The sequence below is a fragment of the Passer domesticus genome, chromosome 1 (genome assembly GCF_036417665.1).
Source record: "Passer domesticus isolate bPasDom1 chromosome 1, bPasDom1.hap1, whole genome shotgun sequence".
Lineage (NCBI taxonomy): Eukaryota > Metazoa > Chordata > Aves > Passeriformes > Passeridae > Passer > Passer domesticus.
In genome coordinates, this window is record NC_087474.1 from 100,478,082 (window position 1) to 100,494,979 (window position 16,898).

General features: G+C 41.4%; 2 protein-coding genes across 15 annotated transcripts in view; one reads left to right on the forward strand and one right to left on the reverse strand.

Moving 5' to 3' along the window:
* MSANTD3 (Myb/SANT DNA binding domain containing 3) lies at nt 1–13,150 on the reverse strand. Of its 3 annotated transcripts, none has more exons than XM_064431454.1 (3): nt 13,023–13,150; nt 6,284–6,729; nt 1–4,973 (listed from the first exon to the last, which is right to left on the reverse strand). In XM_064431454.1, exons 2-3 carry the CDS (start codon nt 6,696–6,698, stop codon nt 4,564–4,566), a joined length of 825 nt encoding a protein of 274 aa, XP_064287524.1. In that variant the 5' UTR covers nt 6,699–6,729; nt 13,023–13,150; the 3' UTR covers nt 1–4,563. The 3 variants fall into 3 exon arrangements, with proteins under 3 accessions (XP_064287524.1, XP_064287516.1, XP_064287511.1); XM_064431446.1 differs by lacking the exon at nt 13,023–13,150 and adding an exon at nt 12,592–12,725; XM_064431441.1 differs by lacking the exon at nt 13,023–13,150 and adding an exon at nt 12,299–12,575.
* LOC135306819 (uncharacterized) overlaps nt 12,625–16,898 on the forward strand; it is a 20,221-nt gene continuing 15,947 nt past the window's right edge. For 2 of the 12 annotated variants that reach the window (XM_064431426.1, XM_064431433.1), the window contains exons 1-4: nt 13,514–13,967; nt 14,808–14,876; nt 15,335–15,365; nt 16,484–16,543. In XM_064431426.1, the coding sequence (XP_064287496.1) occupies nt 13,917–13,967; nt 14,808–14,876; nt 15,335–15,365; nt 16,484–16,543 (211 nt within the window). In that variant the 5' untranslated portion in view covers nt 13,514–13,916. Of the gene's footprint in view, nt 12,796–13,125; nt 13,271–13,465; nt 13,968–14,426; nt 14,498–14,807; nt 14,877–15,334; nt 15,366–16,483; nt 16,544–16,898 lie in introns of those variants that run through there. The other 10 variants (XM_064431355.1, XM_064431363.1, XM_064431404.1 and 7 more) reach the window with 10 other exon arrangements.

Here is a 16,898-nt window from a genome sequence, read left to right on the forward strand (position 1 = left end):
CAAAATACAAATGTGTAGCAGTTTATTATTTCAATGTCATAATGAGAAAAATACTTGAAAACATGATGCTACAAGATACTACATGAATGTGTGGTTGTACACACTGTAACCACAGAGATTCAGAACAAAACTGGAACATTATAATGCAAGTAGGGAAGAAGGAAAAGAACGTATAAAAGCCGCTCTACAACCAGAAAAAAAATCTGCAAAAGATCATTGAAAACACCTATGCAATCGTACAAATACTTGGGAGACTGCTAAAGTTTGGTACTGGAAGCACACAGAGGTGAATGCTCATTAAACAAAATTCGGCACAACATCCTCAGCTGCACTATATGCTCAGAAAAAGGCAGCCCTGAGCCACCCCTCTCTCTGGCCACAGAGCTGCAATGGGAATATTGCAACCCTGAGTAGCAATAGTTCAAAGTCTGAGTACTGAGCCCAAAATCTGAGGGCTGAGCTCAGCCACACCAGATGCACCTGCTCTGTAAGGATTGCTTCTCTGAGCAGTGCCTGGGAAGGGCTGTGCTTTCAGCCCTGCCTAAACACATCTCTGCAGCCTAGGAAGGAGCTTCAGAGAGAGGATTTGTGGCAAGCAGCAAGCTCCCTTGCTCTGGTGATAAAGCAGCCTGGGCATTGAAAGAAATAGAATAGACGTCAGGACAGGTTGTTTGTCAAGATGAGAGCTTTCATTTGAGGAAGCTGTGAAAGGATTCCACTGAGGCTTCTCCGAGGAAGAAGGACGTTTTTTACCAGGAAACCTCAAACCTAACTTCTGCAGAACCCCAAAGATCTAGGAAGAATCAAAATCAATTACACAGCTTCAGCACCCTGCATTAGCTCTGGTCCCAATGAATGACTTCGTGGTCACAGACTGTCCTCCCAAATTACACGGAGCTGGAATGAAGTGCTCCTCCCTATTTTTCAATACTAACCTCAAAACCCTCTAATATGTTTCCTAGCCTGCATGCAGAATCCAGAATGTACTGGCAGCTGTGTGGAAAAGGTAACTAACCATGCTTTCTGTGGAAAGGGAAGGTGAGCACCCATTCACGTTCAAATGCTGTGATATGGGCAGTCTGGGCAAGAGGAAGGAAAAAGGAAAACACATGTCCCGGAAGGAAACCCCCTGCTCATATTGCTGATTAAAAAACTAAGGGTGAACAGAGACATAAGGAAAAAATGCAAGAGGAAAAAAAAATCAAGACATGAAAAATTTATACAAGGCAAGAAATTAGATTACCTCCAAGGAAAGACAGCACCTGGAGCTAGGTTCATGTTAATTCGGGGAGCATAAAGGAACTCACACACCTTGTCTAGAAGGCCATTGTTTTCCTTCATAAGAATACAGCAGCTGAGAACAATGGCCATTAGTATCTGGTACACATGCTTTTGTATGAAGTTAAGAAGGGATCATTTTGCCCTGTGCAACTTTTAAGTTCATTCTTGACAAAAAGTGTTATACCAAATCCAGAAAAGAACAGGCATATTCCTCTTCAAATACTGTTGTATTCTACCTGTGGAAAAACCTGGAGAATAGGCATATATTCCTTGGCCAAATGGTTAACAGAAAACCACAATTATGTGAAAGTGTTTGAATGATCTAAGCTAGAAAAAAGGGGAGAGAAATAAATGGACATATTGTCTGAAATGGCTACATTACACATAGGAAAAGTCAAACATAAGAAAAGATAAGCTCTACTACCAGAGGGAGTAATTGCAACAGCAACAAAGGCAAAAGTAATTTCTCAAGTAATTTCAATTCCATCACATTGATCACTTTAAAAAGCCAAAGCATGGCAAGCAGATACATTACTTTCTCCTGATGATATTTTACATTTTTCTGTGCTTATCACCCAATTTTACATCAACAGTCAACTACAAATGGGAAAGCAAGAGCCTGTGTCACCTGTGAACGACCTATTGTCCTCACCACAAAACCTACTTGCATAATTTATGTTAGGTGTAACATTCCCATTCTTCCCCTATGCACGTAATGATCATTCTTTCTTTCATACCTTCATCTTGGCTCTTTCTAATCTTTCGCTTATGATCTTTCTTTTAAATAGAACTTGAATTAAAAGGGTCTATTGTTCAGCCTAAGAACTGTAACTTTTGGTCTCAGAATAAGAAGATATACCAAGAAGCAAGGTATTGTCCACTTAGCACAGTTTGAAAACATGCTTATTTTAAAGAATTTTTAAATATAAAAGAATCTTTCATGAGCAATCATATAGCTTCCAGAAGTTCAAGCTACCCTTAGCTCACATTCTGTGAGATCCTCTCTATTTCACAATTTTCACAGGGCTATCTAGACCTGGACTGTCTCTCTATTCTTGCCCTCTTCACAGTGATGAAATTGTCTCCATTCATTACCTTCTAACACCTGGTTTTCATTTACTTTCACTTAGAACGAGTGCAGAAGGTTAAGACAAATGTCTTAACTAGTTAAGACAAATGTCTTTCCTATCCTTTTTTTTTCTGGATGGCGCCTGAACAATTGTCACAACCAGTCAAATAACTGACTCGTCTTCCAACCATAGAATGCAATCTCAGAACAAGGTCCTCACTTCTGTTTACTTTTCTTTTGCCTCTACTGTTATTATACCTTCCAAAAGTGTTTTCATCCAGCAGAAAAATAGAAGTGCCCATAACAACATCCTTCTTTGGAATTCCTGCACTTTCTTCACACAACCAAATTATAAGAATATTGAGTTTGTGGTCAAAAAGATCTGTCTTCAGATTTCATCCAGGCCCTATTTTTTTATCTTGCAGCAGCCCAGCATATTTTTTTTCTCTGTCATATAAAATGAGTTGTAATAAATAGCTCCCATTGTGACTGCTGGTTTTAGCACATTTAAGGAAGTAGCACAGGTACCACACTGGTAACCACAGCGAGTCCTGTGGTTGATAATGGCAGTGCTAACAAAGATGAATCACCAGCAGTGAAAGCAGGTCAAAAAAACCACACACACATGCACACACAGACACACAGAGAACCCCTACACAATCTGAAACAAAACCAAAAGGAACTCACTCCATCAGAAAGGATTTCCAGGGAAAGAAATAGGAGTGTAACTGGGAATGTATGCCTTGTAACATACTCTGCTTTGAACCCATTGCTCACAGTAGGGACTCGCCCTCAGGAGTCACGATCTGAAAATACTTTATTGAATAATGTGATACTCAGATTTTTCAATGAAAATTTATGGTTTTGTTTATTTTTCTCACTGCTTCAAATGATGGTTGTACACCTTCCTGTAAAACAGGTTTTCAAACACCAGAAGTTCTTATGAATCCTTGTGGGGTTCTGCATTTCACATTTTCTTAACTCTTGTCCCACTAGAATAAATGATTGCCAGGGTAAAGATTATTTTTATTTGTGCTTTCCAACTATCTACCATTCTGGACATCCAAAATCTGTGGGGACTTTCATGTGAATGCCTTCATATAAGCTATGTCCATCACCCCTCACTGACAGCAAAGGCAAGAAACACACCACCATAATGCACAGGACAGAACAAAACAAAACAGAACAGTGCTTCAGGACAGGAATGATTCCCTTGAACTGCTTCCCACCCTATGAGAAGGAAAAGAGGGTGAGTCTTAGTCTTTTCTTCTAGCTAAGGAGAAATAATCAAGCTAGCTGCTACACCATCGAGTATTGCATAGGAAAATAGAGGGAGACTTTGCCAATGGACTGGCTGGCTCACTGCATTTTGAGAGCTTTATGAATTCTTAAAAAGCTCTTCCCCTCAGAATGACTTCAGGTGAACAGCACACAGTGCTGGCAGCAGCATGTGACCCTCCTGTTTACTTCAATACAAGATGGGCCTGGAAATGAAAGAACAAGCACAGCAGCTTTTGAGGAAGAGGTCACCTTCTTTTTAACTTCTCAAGTGTCAAGGCTCAAACAACTGGCGGGCCATTCCACAACCATCCTCTCAGTCAGCCAGACAGCTGGGAAATATTACTGTTCCTCAGGAGAGGGCTGTTACTGCAGTGGCCCTCTTGCTACATCCTTCATCTTCACATCTTCTATGAAAAATAAGTTATGGACTGTATTAACTAGTTTGTTTTCCCTAAGCTTCAGCATAATGATCCAACTAATAGCTGTCCATCACCTTTTGTCTCAATAGCAGAGAGCAACTCCAACCCTTGCCTTCATTTGGGAAATGGCAGATAGGAAGAGATAGAAATCAAAACAAACACTACAGCCTGGTGCTCAAAGCTGTTAAGTTTTCTTAAGAACTCCCAATGTAAGAATACCCAGAGTACCTTAAAATTCACAAGGATCAAGGGTGTTCTGAGAGGAGAAAATACATTGAGATTTTAGAACACTGTGCATGTCTGTGAGTTAAACAAATCAGAACTACCTACAAATAAACAATAGTTTTCCTCTTGGTGAACTATACTGTTTCCCTAAGCATAAAGAGTCATAGTGTGTTCACTATCAGCCAGGCACCTATCCTGTCACTGTACATTCACAGTAGAAAACCCTCTTTCCAGTGTGTGTTACTCATAAATGTGCTAAATCAGACTGACTCTCTGCCCTTCCATGTTCTAAGGTGAATTAGGAAAGGGTCTGTTATAGGATGATACAGGCCATTCTTTTGTAATGGTCTGCAGTTTTCTCTCCCAATACATTTTCTTTTTATTTAGCACTTCCATTTTTATCCTGTGTTCTTCTTCAGCCATCTCACACTCTCTTTCTATTTGCTGTATCTTTGCCACATGAACTTCATTCATTTGGATTAACTGGAGTTGCAAAATCGACATTTGCTGATGATGCTCTTCCTCGTGCATCTTTTTCAGAGCACTTTCCTGAGATGCTTTACTTCTGTAGTTCTTATCTGCTGCTATTCTGACATCAGAACACGAAGGCTCAGGCTGGGAGGTGCCTTCACATACTGGAAAATGTACCAGCTCTTTGTCTTCATCACAAAGTTCTCTGTTTGACACAACAAATGACTCTGCAAACAAAAGAAGATAAAGTGTTATAGTATTCTCTTCCCTTCCTTCAAGAAACAGAAATGTGATAATATAAATTACTGACACGTGCCTCTAAACCTTGTGCTCCAGAAGCAAAGCACAGGAGCCACTACATAATGCAGTTCTGCTGCAGAATACTAAGGGCATAATGGGCTGAACAGAACCACTTGGGGCTCTGTTGAAAAACCTCCAAGGCTATAGTGGGAGTTCAGAAGACTAAAGTGAATGCACAATTGTAAGTGGACACCTGAATTTAGGTGGCTGAGCCTGGAGCTAAACCTTAATGCAGCCATTTAAGCTAAATCCATATGTGACTTGCAATATTTGGTGAAAGATCTGAGTGTCAGGCGAAGCTGTGTCAACATGAATATCAAGAGAGAGGGAGCAGTAGGAAGAACACATCTTATTCCTTCTTTATTTCTGCTGCAGATGTTGTAAATACAGTAGTGTATATTTTTAGGAAAAAATTACATTATTCTAACTTTCAGAAGACTCTACCAATTCTTCTGAAATAAGAGACTACACAGGGAAAAGAATATTTACCAGTGCAAATGAGGGTCTCAAAACATATTCGTATCCAAATCCAAATGACTAATTATGGTAAATACAATTATGAAAGAGGCATTCTAAGAATGTTATCTAACAATGTAGCTGCTGTTGTCTTTTGAGCAAGGACAGTCTTCTGTGTGAGATCCTGACATAATAAAATTTGCAAGAAACTGTTGTAGCCACCCTCCCTCCTGGTATTGAATTATTCCTTCTGGGTATGCTTGCCAAACAAAGAAGAATGTAGTGCTGAACTTTTTCAGAAAGGCCATTCTCCAGTGTGGACTGCAGCATGAAATATGGCTCCACATACTCTTTTTAGTCCTTGAAAACAAAGGGGGAAAGACCACTGGGAACTCTTGCAGCAGGCAATTGTGTATCAATTTGCTGCTGGTAGCTTTTTTTTTTTTTTAAACCAGCAAAATGATACTTTAAAAATGATAAAGATATCCTTGGGACTCTTCTCTGGAAAGCCAGCATGATAGCAACTGTGATGTTTGCCACAAAGCAGCAGATATGTCAAAAACAGATGAAAAAGATCTGTAAAAAACCTCACATTCATTTAACTCCTGTAGGCCTCAGGAAATACACACAGCCTTGTAATATCATAGCTCTGAAATTACTTTTCTATATCCAGCAGTCACTTTTATATATCTCACAGCTAAGTGGAGAGATTTGAAAAAGGATCACTGGCAAAATCACATACAAAACAATAACACTCGCATCATTACAGCAACATTTATACCTTGACTAGAAGCATCAGGCTGATATTCAGAGTCTTCTTCTGGTGGGCTCTGTAAAAAGTACATTTGCTCAGGCATTATGCTTCCAGTCTTCTCTTTCCCTACGATGTGAGTATTTATAAGTGGACTAATACTTCTTTTTACCTTCTCCCGCCTTTCATGTGCCATTATCTTTTTTGTCCGTGCCTTGATATTTTCCCAGCATTTCTTTAACTGTTTGAAGTCTCGCAGTGACACACTGGGCTGTGAGTTGTATTCATGAGCCAGGGCTTGCCAGGTGCGTTGTTTCAGAGCAATAGTTCTTGCATCACTTTTTTTACATTCAAGCACGTATTTGTATTTTTCAACTAATGCAAGCAGCACACTCTTCTCCACTTCTGAGAAGTATTTAGCAGGCTTTATTATTTCGTTTTGCATTTTCTACTGTTTCTCCAAGAAGCCAAAATTCCTATGGAAACAACGATGAAAGAAAAAAGAAAGAATAAAAACAAACACAAATTAGAACTGGTTGCAGTATCAGGATTCTGATCAATTTTGTTTTCTAGAATAGCTTGTGAGTAGTCTAGAGTACATAATGGAATGAACAGGTAAGATAAAACACAATTACATTCTGGTTTGTGTTGCCTCTTTAGTGGATACACAGCGCCAGAAGCAAACTTTAATGAATAGTCGTCTTTGTTACAATTTGTCTGGATACAAAATACTCAGTATTTACTTAGTATCTTGTTTTTAATATCTTGTTTTCCTGTTCATTGCACTTTTCCACTCCCAGAAAGTTTTCCAAGCCCTCAAGTTAGGAACAAATTTCAAAACCTATCCCTCACTAGCTTCAGGTTTATAGCTAAAGCCACCTTCAGCATGTTTGGGTTTTCTTTGATATAAAAAAATACATTCTTCTGTCTTTGCTGATTGTGTATAATTAATGTCTCCCATCTGTCTCCAATATTTGAAAGCTGTATGAGCAATATAGTAAGAAGTTGTCTTTTTAAAGACCTGTCAGTTCCATTCTCCCCCAAGCTCCATCCCCTCCTGGCTGATACCCAATAGGCAGCAGGATCCTGACCTGTATTACGATATTGAGAAGCAGCAAGAGTTGCAAGGAGCGGAGAAATAACAACAGAAACCAACCACGTGAAAGGTACAGGTCCTTCACCCTTGACTGCTGGCCCTGCACGTGTGGCACTTCCTTGCACTTGTGCTGCTGGTCATTCAGGAGCCAACAAACAGGCTAAAAAGAGTTTTGGCCTTAACACAGACACTGCTACACACTCACACCACATCAGCAATCACCCCTTTTCTCAAGCCCAGCACTTACATAGTCAATAGGAAAAAGGTAGCTGATAACAGGGAATTTCTGGCCATTAAAAAAACCCAAAAAACAAAAAAAAACCCCAAAAACCCCAACCAAAACAAAACCAAAACAAACACAAAACCACAAAAAACAAACAAACAGAAAAAAAAAAAAAAAAAAAAAAAAAACAAAAAACCCAACCCAACACAAGCACTGTTGCCTTGAGTTTACAACATATGACTGTGAAACAAAATATGTTTTTTCTTCTTCTATCTTTTCACATTTTTCTCTCCCTTCCTTTCTGCTGTAGCTGTGCTGCCCAAATTACTTTTAGATTTTGGGCAGAATGCTCCCTTAGCTCTCATTTCATTTGTTTTTAATCATTAAACCCAGTGATACAACATTTATAAGATAACTGGTTATCATTTATAAGATAACTGGTTCGTATTCTTAACAGTCTAGGACTCTCCCAAAATTAATTTTCTAGTCTTTTGCCTATTGTTTCTACTACTTCTCTTATAATATTCCTTGATGGTGCAGTGGATATCACCATCAGGTTTCCTCTTCTCAATATATTTTTCCTTAACTCTACTGCACTGGGACTTTCTTTGTGCCATCCTTGTAGTTCCTTTCCTCCAAACATCTTAGTACTTACAGTTATTCCCATCTCTTTCAGTAAAGGTACTGAAAGTACTTATATTTATAAAAAAAGCTAACAGACAAGCTAATACCAAAATGAAAACCCAAGCCTGACATAAAAACAGTGGCTCTCTTGAGTAGCCCACAAAATATGACAAAGCCCAGCTGTCCTGGTTTCAGTGGGGACAGAGTTCATTTTCTTCTGGAGGCTGGTACAGTGCTGCATTTTGGATTTAGAGAATAATGCTGATAACACATGGATATTCTAGTTGATGCTCAGTGGTGCTTATTCCAAGTCAAGAATTTCCAGTTCCCCATGCCCTGCCAGAGAGCAGGTGCACAAGGAGCTATGAAGGAGCACGGCCAAGGCAGCTGATCCAAACTGGCTAAAGGGATATTCCATACCATAAAATGTCATGTTCAGTGTATAAATGAGGAGGAAGTTGGCTGAGACCTGCAGGTGGTGAGCAATCATATTGTGCATCATTTGTTTCTCTTGAGTTTTCTTCCTCTCTCTCTCTCTCTCTCTCCCCTCCACTCTCTTTTCCACTACAAGTATTATTATTGTTACTATATTTCATGTTGTTTCAATTATTAAGCTGTTCTTATCTCAACCCCCAAGTTTTACTTTTTTTTCTGATTCTCCTCCTCACCCCACTGGGGGCAAGGGGCGAGCAAGCAGCTGCACAGTACTTGGTTGCTGGCTGGGGTTAAACCATGATGCCAGCAAAACAAAGGAGTCAAAGAACAGGGGACACAGTGGAAAAAAGCCTGGAATAGCAAAACTAAAGCAAAGTGAATAGAAGTAAGTAACAGTCTGGGTCAAGTCAGTAGCTAAGTTGCACCTCTACTGAAAAAGGAGCAAACACTTGGTTTGCACCTTCTGTCAGTGTTTGACTGGGTTATTGCAGGCACATATGTGGGTCCTGCATAGTCACAGTTCTGCTCTCTTTCACCAAATCCTGGTGTCACAATGACATGGGAGAGCTGAAGTTTTTGCAGCAGACAAGATCTAGTGGACTAAGGGAAAGATCCATAGGAAAACAAAATGCAATAGTGCTACTGCTCATAGAAGAGCTAGTTTATTTTACATTAAAGCAAAAGGAAGAAGAAGGAAGAGAGTTGGGTGGCTGAGTTTAAGGAAGACAGTTTCTTGATCCAATATTTCCTCTGTCACACTGTGTCAAGTTATTTTTATGGTCTGTGAAAACATAAGTCACCCTCTGCGTTGGTGACAGGAGTTCTTAAACAGCTATAAACCCACAGAAAAAAACTAGGTGGAAGTAAAGAAACTTCTTTCATTGCATACCAGTCATTACAATGTCTAGGTCTAATAGAAGTGTACAGCTGCTTCAGAAGTTCCTTAAATAAAACACAAATTAGGAAAAAAAATAGCCAGGAAATTGACATCCTAGCAAAGATACTGAAAACTGGCAAGTTCACTTCATGAAACCACTCTGAAAATAGGTAAGATAAAAGAGACATAGAATGGAATAGGGTGTATCTACTAATGTATTTTACTTACATACTTACTGCACCATTCCAAACAATTCACTTGCTTTGGAGAGAAGCTGAAGTGAAATTCTTGGGACTAAATATTGATTCTGTATCTTAACCTTAATTCCACCAAGGAATGGGATGAAATGCAGTCCCACCAGCAAGTTGTGAAGCCCAATAGCTTATGACTCTGAAAAATCAGGATCACTCCATGTGATCAGAAAGGACAGATTCTACCCTCTACTGATGCATGGAAATCTTAGTTCTAGTTTTGAAAAGGTGAGAGAATCTCAGACAAAAAGAATCATTACACGTTTATGCTTAGAAAATCCCTTTAATTAGAAAAACTGGATTTTCAGAAGTTTGGAGACTGCATTCACAAAGTTAAACAACATTACCAGGACTTCTAGATTCCACGTGCTAAATATCTAGCTCCACAGACCAAGATCAGCTGATATCAGTAAATATCTGAAACATTTATAAATATGACTTCCGATATATTAACATGTTATGTACTAGAATAAAGTTCATCTCTCATGGAAGGAGCAAATTTAGGTATCACTTTCATACCACACTATCATTTACTTCTATTATTTTTACTGTTGTAGCATCTGAGATCCCCAGTTCAAATACTAAACATTAAAGAATGGAAAGACAAGTCTGAGAAAAATATATTGGTCTTTCCTTCCACTAATCACATTCCTAGTATTTGTTTCCTAAACATACACACTGCACTTGTGTCCTTTCTGTGAAGAAGCCAAGATTAATATCTAGGATGCATAAAGGGACTAAAGAACTGCTGTGGGCAGCCTAATATATAGAAGAAAAGAGTTTTGGAAGACCTCTCAAGCTCTTACATGCTTAACCTACTTTCTTCAATGTATTAATGCCCATTTGGTGAACAAGGAAGCACTCTGAGATGTCAGGAGAAGTTAGAATACCAAGAAGTTGTGTGAGAACACCACCATGTATTTATATTCACCTCTTTTTTCTTTATGCATATTATTCACCTTCTTGCAGCCCACTGGCTCCTCTGCAGAATATGAGAAGGGACCCACAAGCCCACAGAATTTCCATTTTGAGGCTAACCAGTCCTTCCAGGACATATGCCTGTGATATAATTTAGCAGGAATCTGTGCTGAAATCAAAGTAGTTTACTGTGCATGGCTCATCCCATAAACTGGATTGATTTGTGTGGGCACACAAGGACAGCTGCAGAGTAAATTCTAAGAAACAAAGACTGGAAAGCTTCTCCCACTCTTACAGGTACCTAGGCTCCAAGACACATGCAGTAAGAAAGTACTTTACCCTAAATATCTTCTCCTGGCATGACTGAATTCACAACTTGACTTGAAGCAGTGTCCTAAGTATTTGTCCTCTCACACAAACCTCTACAGCTTTAAGATAACAGAAGTATCTCTCAGCTCCCCATCTTTATTGTGAAATGTTGTGCAGCATTCTTCTTTTAAAGGCTATAAGGCATGTGATGTGATCTGCTCGAAGAACAGCTTGAAAAAAAAAAAACTACAGAAATTAGGAAAAGCACATCTGTTCATAAATATGTCACACACATGCATTATTTTGCCTGCACACATCTAAACAGACACCCAAGCTCCAACCAGTTGCAGAGAAGCACAGTAAAAGGAAAAAAAAATTGGTTTAAGTTGGCATGTGTGAGCATTTTTAGTCCATGAAATGTTTTTTTAGGCCCAAGAAAATGCAAAGTTATGGTGGAAGATTTATCCCAAATGTTAAAAAGGTTACACTAACCAAACCCCAAGAAAATTAGTTTGTTAGCAAATTGTGGTCACATATGGGGAGGAAATGAAGTTCACTGACCAGTGCCAACAGAATTACTACCAGAAATATTCAAGGATTGATAAAAATAAAATCTATGTCTCTAACTTAAATTGCAGATGAAGCTGTAAACATAGTCAGTAATTAACAACATTGGAAATGAAACATAATTCTGTCCTTTTCATCCAGTGCTTGAGGACCAAAGAAAGGCATGGAAATGCAATGACCCAAACTAGTCACAACAGGTTTATATTTTGTTTGAATGACAGAAGCAGCAGTAAACAGTGTTCTTCTTCCTCAAATGTTTCCTTGGTTTTCCTCACCAAGCTTCCATCAGTGTTCCAGGCCTGACCCTGCCTACCTTGAGACTTGAAATCACTAGGTAATTAAGAGCACATTGCAAATATGAATGAGATCTCTACAGAAAATGTGTTTTAATCAGATTTTTAAAAATCCCACCTCCTTGGGTGCTTTCCCCCTATGCTTTTCTACAAATGAATAGTTATCAGTATCATCCAGCAAACAAACAAGATCATCTATTAGTAAAATTCACAGTACTTTACCCAAATTTCTCCTGTCAGATTTTATATAGCTATACACGGAAATGTATTAAAAATATATATGCAATTATACCATATTACACTAAAGATACACACAGATTTTAAGCGGGTCATCCCGCTACCTATGGAGGACATCCAAAGCACTTCCCGCAAGCAAGGTAATGGACGCAGGTCGTTATTCCGAACCGCTGCCTGAAATCCACCAAAACCAGGCACAAATACAGGAATCCTACCAGACTCTCCCGCACCCGAACTTCTCAAACATCAACTCGAGCTTGGTGGGGCTCCTTTAACCTCCTCGCTAGCTCCTCTTGTGCTCGCGGGTCCCGGCTCCACAAAGGCGGCCGCTCCGGGCCGGGCGGGCTGCGGCGCGCTGCGGGCGCATCGGCGGCGGGGGGGGCTCGGCGGCGGCCGCCCGCTGTCACCAGCGCCGGCGGCGGGGACAACCCCACCCTGCGGCCCCGCCGGCTGCTCGTAACAAAGCGCCTCTCGGCTCCCTCCCTCCCTCGCTCCCCGCCTCCCTCACCTCCCCGCCCGCAGGCCGCCGACACCGCTCCCTCCAGCTCCCCGCAAACCCCGCGCTGGATTCCCGCCCGCCGCAGCACGGGCGGCCTCGCCGTGCCGCCGGGACACCGCCGTGCCTCCGGGACACCGCCGTGCCTCCGGGACACCCGGCCCGGGCGATCCCGCGCCCGCAGGTGCGGCGGCGCTGCGGGGAACGCGCGCGTGAGTACGTGCGGATATCTGCGTGTGTGCGGTGGGGAGCGGCGTGGAACACCCAGCGGCCGCCGGGAAGGGGCTGGGCAGCCCCGCCTGGGCCGGGCGCGGGCGGAGTTGCCGGGACGCACATCCCTAGCGCGGCGTGCCCATCCGCATCCCGACGCCGGGGCCGCGGAGCGGAGCGGGACGGGGAGTGCCCGCCCCGGTGCGGCGGCGCGGACCCAGCTCGGGCTTTACCTCCGACTGCGCCGGCGGCCCGTGCGCCTGCGCGCCAGCGCCCCCAGCGGCGGCCGCGGGAAGCGCCGGGGGCTGCCGCCGCCGCCGTCCCGTTCCCATTCCCATTCCCATTCCCATTCCCGTTCCCGTGCCCGGCCCCGCAGGGCTCCCGCCACCCTTCCATGCCTCATCGCGGGCGGGTCGGTGGCAGGTAGCAGCGGGGAGCGCCCTCAGCTCCTGCGGGCTCCGGACGCTGCCCGCCCGCCGGGGTGAGTTGTGTGCAGCGGCGGCCCGGCGGTCTCCTCGCTCCGGCAGTGTCCGTGCCCTCCCGGCGGGGCTGGGAGTGCCGGGAAGGGCGCCCTCCCGCCCGCGCCGCTCTTGGCGTGGGGTTTAGAGCTTCGGGGCCTCCCTGCTTCCCTTCCTTCGCTCCATTCCCCTCCCTCCCTCCTTTAGTTCCCGCTTCCTTCTCCGCCACGGTCCGGGTGGGAGCCGTGTCCTTCTTCCCGAACCCCGGCACTGCGTGCTGGCTGTTCCCGATGTGTGTGTCATCTGTCCCAGCCCATGCCCGCAGTCCTGTCCCAGGAAAGAAGGGGGAAGCTTGAAATGCTCCGGATTAGTTTTTGTTTCGTTAGTTTTTGCTCTGCGTAATCTTCTGGTGACGTTAATGTTTCCCGAGGGAAGCTGGCGGAGAACAATTGTTTCTTTCCATGCTGTAGTTTTGCTCTCGAGTTCAAAATGGGATCATTCGCCTGGGAATTTAAAGGTTGAATGTGACTCAAGTCAAGACGCAAAATAAAGCTGGAATATGCCCAACCCTCATATGGACGGAACAAAAATGTAAATAATTTTGTGAACTCAACAGTTTGCAAACTTTCTGCAATTTTCCTAGAGTTTTATATCATCTAAAGACTGAATATGGACCCTGAAAGTGAAATAAAGAAGCAAATAAACCCCTTTTACTGCAATGTAAGTATTCACTTAACAAGTTGTCCTAAAGCAAGTGTGAATGTTCTTTATTTTCTCTTGAGCAAGCTTGGTAAATAGCACTGGACCTGAACTTATTTTGGTGACTTTGTCATGTTTGATTTGGCTGTGTCGCTTATTAAAGTGAATAATATTATGTTTCTAAATAAAGGCATTATTTTTAAAAGTGCATGATTAAGTGTAGCTCCTGTTCAGAACAAAAAAATCCCGATTTCTCTGGTTGTCGGGTTTATTGCTGTTTTATTAAGGCATACTGGGATTTTTAGAGGAGAAGAAAATATTTGGGCTGCTGCTGTTCATTCAGGTGAATTTAAACCTAATCTGCTCCTGTTCTGAGCTGGCCCAGGCATAAACCAGCTGTGCTAGGGAAGTTTTCCAAAGGGAGCGAGGCAGGCCCTGAGCTGATCAGAGTAAGTGTTAGTGTGGCTGCAGCACTGGGGGCAACTGGCTCACCTCAGGCAGGTGCCATGGCTTGTCACAATTACCCTTCCTTTCCTTCCTGCGTGAGGAAGGTCTGGGATCTGTCTTCACTTACCCACACATGCCCACACAGAAAGTGTTATGAGATAGCTGCAGAGTTCTGGAGCATCTGAAATTCTTATGTGATGTGGAGATTCTGGTTCATCTCACTGTGTTTCAGTGGTCTTGGAGCCTTAAAAAATTCAGTTTTAGGAGGCTGCTCTAGTTTTGTCTTTGAAGTTGTAGTACTTTTGTAGAACTTAAGCTATACTAACAATTTGATAGTGGATCTGTTTTGATATCAGTGGTATTTTATTTCTCTTGGTCTGTGTGCAATGCTAGAAATACTTCTCTTTAATCTAGATTTGCAAAATCTGGTGTTCTTCTGCATTGAACTTGCAGACTCATTTCCTTGGAATGAAACACAGGACGGTAAGATCAGTTTTTGAATGCACCTTTTGTCATATTTTACCAATTTATTTAGCAATACATTATGGGGTTTGAAATCTAGTTTTTATTGTGGTGGTGAAACATACAATTTCAGATATTTAACTAGTTTTGCAAACTTGCTGTCTTCTCTACAACGATAAAGTAGAACGTGGTTTTGTACATTAGTCCTGTCAGAAAATGTTACAACTTTATGTCTAGTAAAGACAATACATGAGAATATATGGCTTTTAATAAAGGGGAAATGGAATTACTTAAATAATAGACAATCTTCAGAGGAAAAAGGGATGTTTTCCTTTTTTTAAATTTTCATGTAATTGTTCACCTGAGATAGTCTACGCTGTTGGTATTAATCAAACTTCTAGATAATGAAAGCTTTGCATTGTTGTTTTTTGACTCTTAAGTGCCTTTCTTCTTTGTTGGTTGATAACTTGGTAATTTAGGTTGAAGAAGCATTGAAAACTCATGGCATGAGTAAGTGCAAGATTTTTTGCCTCCTTCTGTGTTCTGTACCTGCATCTTTCTCCCCATCCCAATGTAGTTGTTTATGAAACAACTGACAAAAAGACTTTCTCAAGACTTGTGCTTTAAGACCTGTCTTGTGTTTTTAAATAATATAGCTACCTAATCAGTCAGTAATGTGAGCAAGAGGTATGCAAGGTTGATTAACAAGCACTACCCAGAAGACTAAAAATCACCTACATTAAATTTTTGAGAAACCCTAAAGAATTCAAGACGTTAGAGACCTTCAAAACTTAAAATATAATTTAAAAACCTATGCTTCTTAAACCATGTAGAAATGCTGTATATACTTTGTTTTTGGAAAGGGGTTAATTTGCTTCAGCTAATTAAGATATTTTTAATAGGTTTAATGCATCGTTAAACCTCCTCTGGGTCTTGATGAACTGGTCTAGTTCCAGAAGGAGTGAAGGTCTAACTACATTCACAGTTGTTCTCCTAAATTGGTTTCATGATGCACCAAAATGTCTTTTCAGGTTTCTACAGTTCACTGCTCCTAGAATTTGGTTTGAAAGTTGTTGTTCAAGTCAGACACAGTCATTGGACCTACCTGATCTGAGAATTTTTGTTTGGACTGTAATGGAAATTTAAGTGATGAAATATTTAGCAGCTGTATGCTTGCTGAAATAAATGTCCTGAAATTCCTAGATGCCCTCAAATCTTTAGAGACACTGAACTTCATTGATCTTCCTCTCTGCCTGCTTCATTGAATTGCCTGACATGAAATAAATTTGTTGTTGTTTAGTGTGAATGTTTTCTGTCCATCTTTTGGAGCATGGTGCTAATGCCACCAGGGTCATGGGTTCAGTCCTTGTACAGGACTCGATGATCCTTGTGGGTCCCTTCCAACTCAGAACAGTCCGCGAATCTCTGAAAAAATCTCTTAGCACGCTCAAAACTTAACTTAAACATAATTTAGTTTTCTCATGTTAACAGAAGCTCAGAGTTTATTAAAAGTAGTTATTTTAGTCAGTTAGTCAGTTATTTTACCAACTTATTTTATATACTAACAATTTTATTTCCACTTCTGTGTGATTATTTTGTTTTCTTCTTTGTTGTTGTTGTCTTTTCAGTCAAAGCAGAAAGTTGCTTACGAAGGAAATTGAAAACACCTGTAAAACTTCCTGATTTTGGTAAGAATGTTTAACATCTGCCCCCAGACCTTCCTCCCCCCTGCCTCCCCCCCCCCCCGCCAAAAAAAAAAGGGAAGAAATAAAAAATCTTGAGGTACAATATTACAAGTGATGTCCAGATCTTAGCAGGTTATTGGGAATTCATTTCTGTTCATTGTACTTTCAGTCTGCAGTAATATTTTGTAATAATACTTACTTTTTGCAATTCAAATGCTTTAAAATGAGTGGAAATAAGATTGGGGGAGGTAATGTTTCATGATAACTGACTTAATTTGTGATGTGGGACCATGTATGAACAAGGACTTAACTCAGTGATCCCTGTGGGTCTCTTCCAACTCAAAATCATCTTTGAATC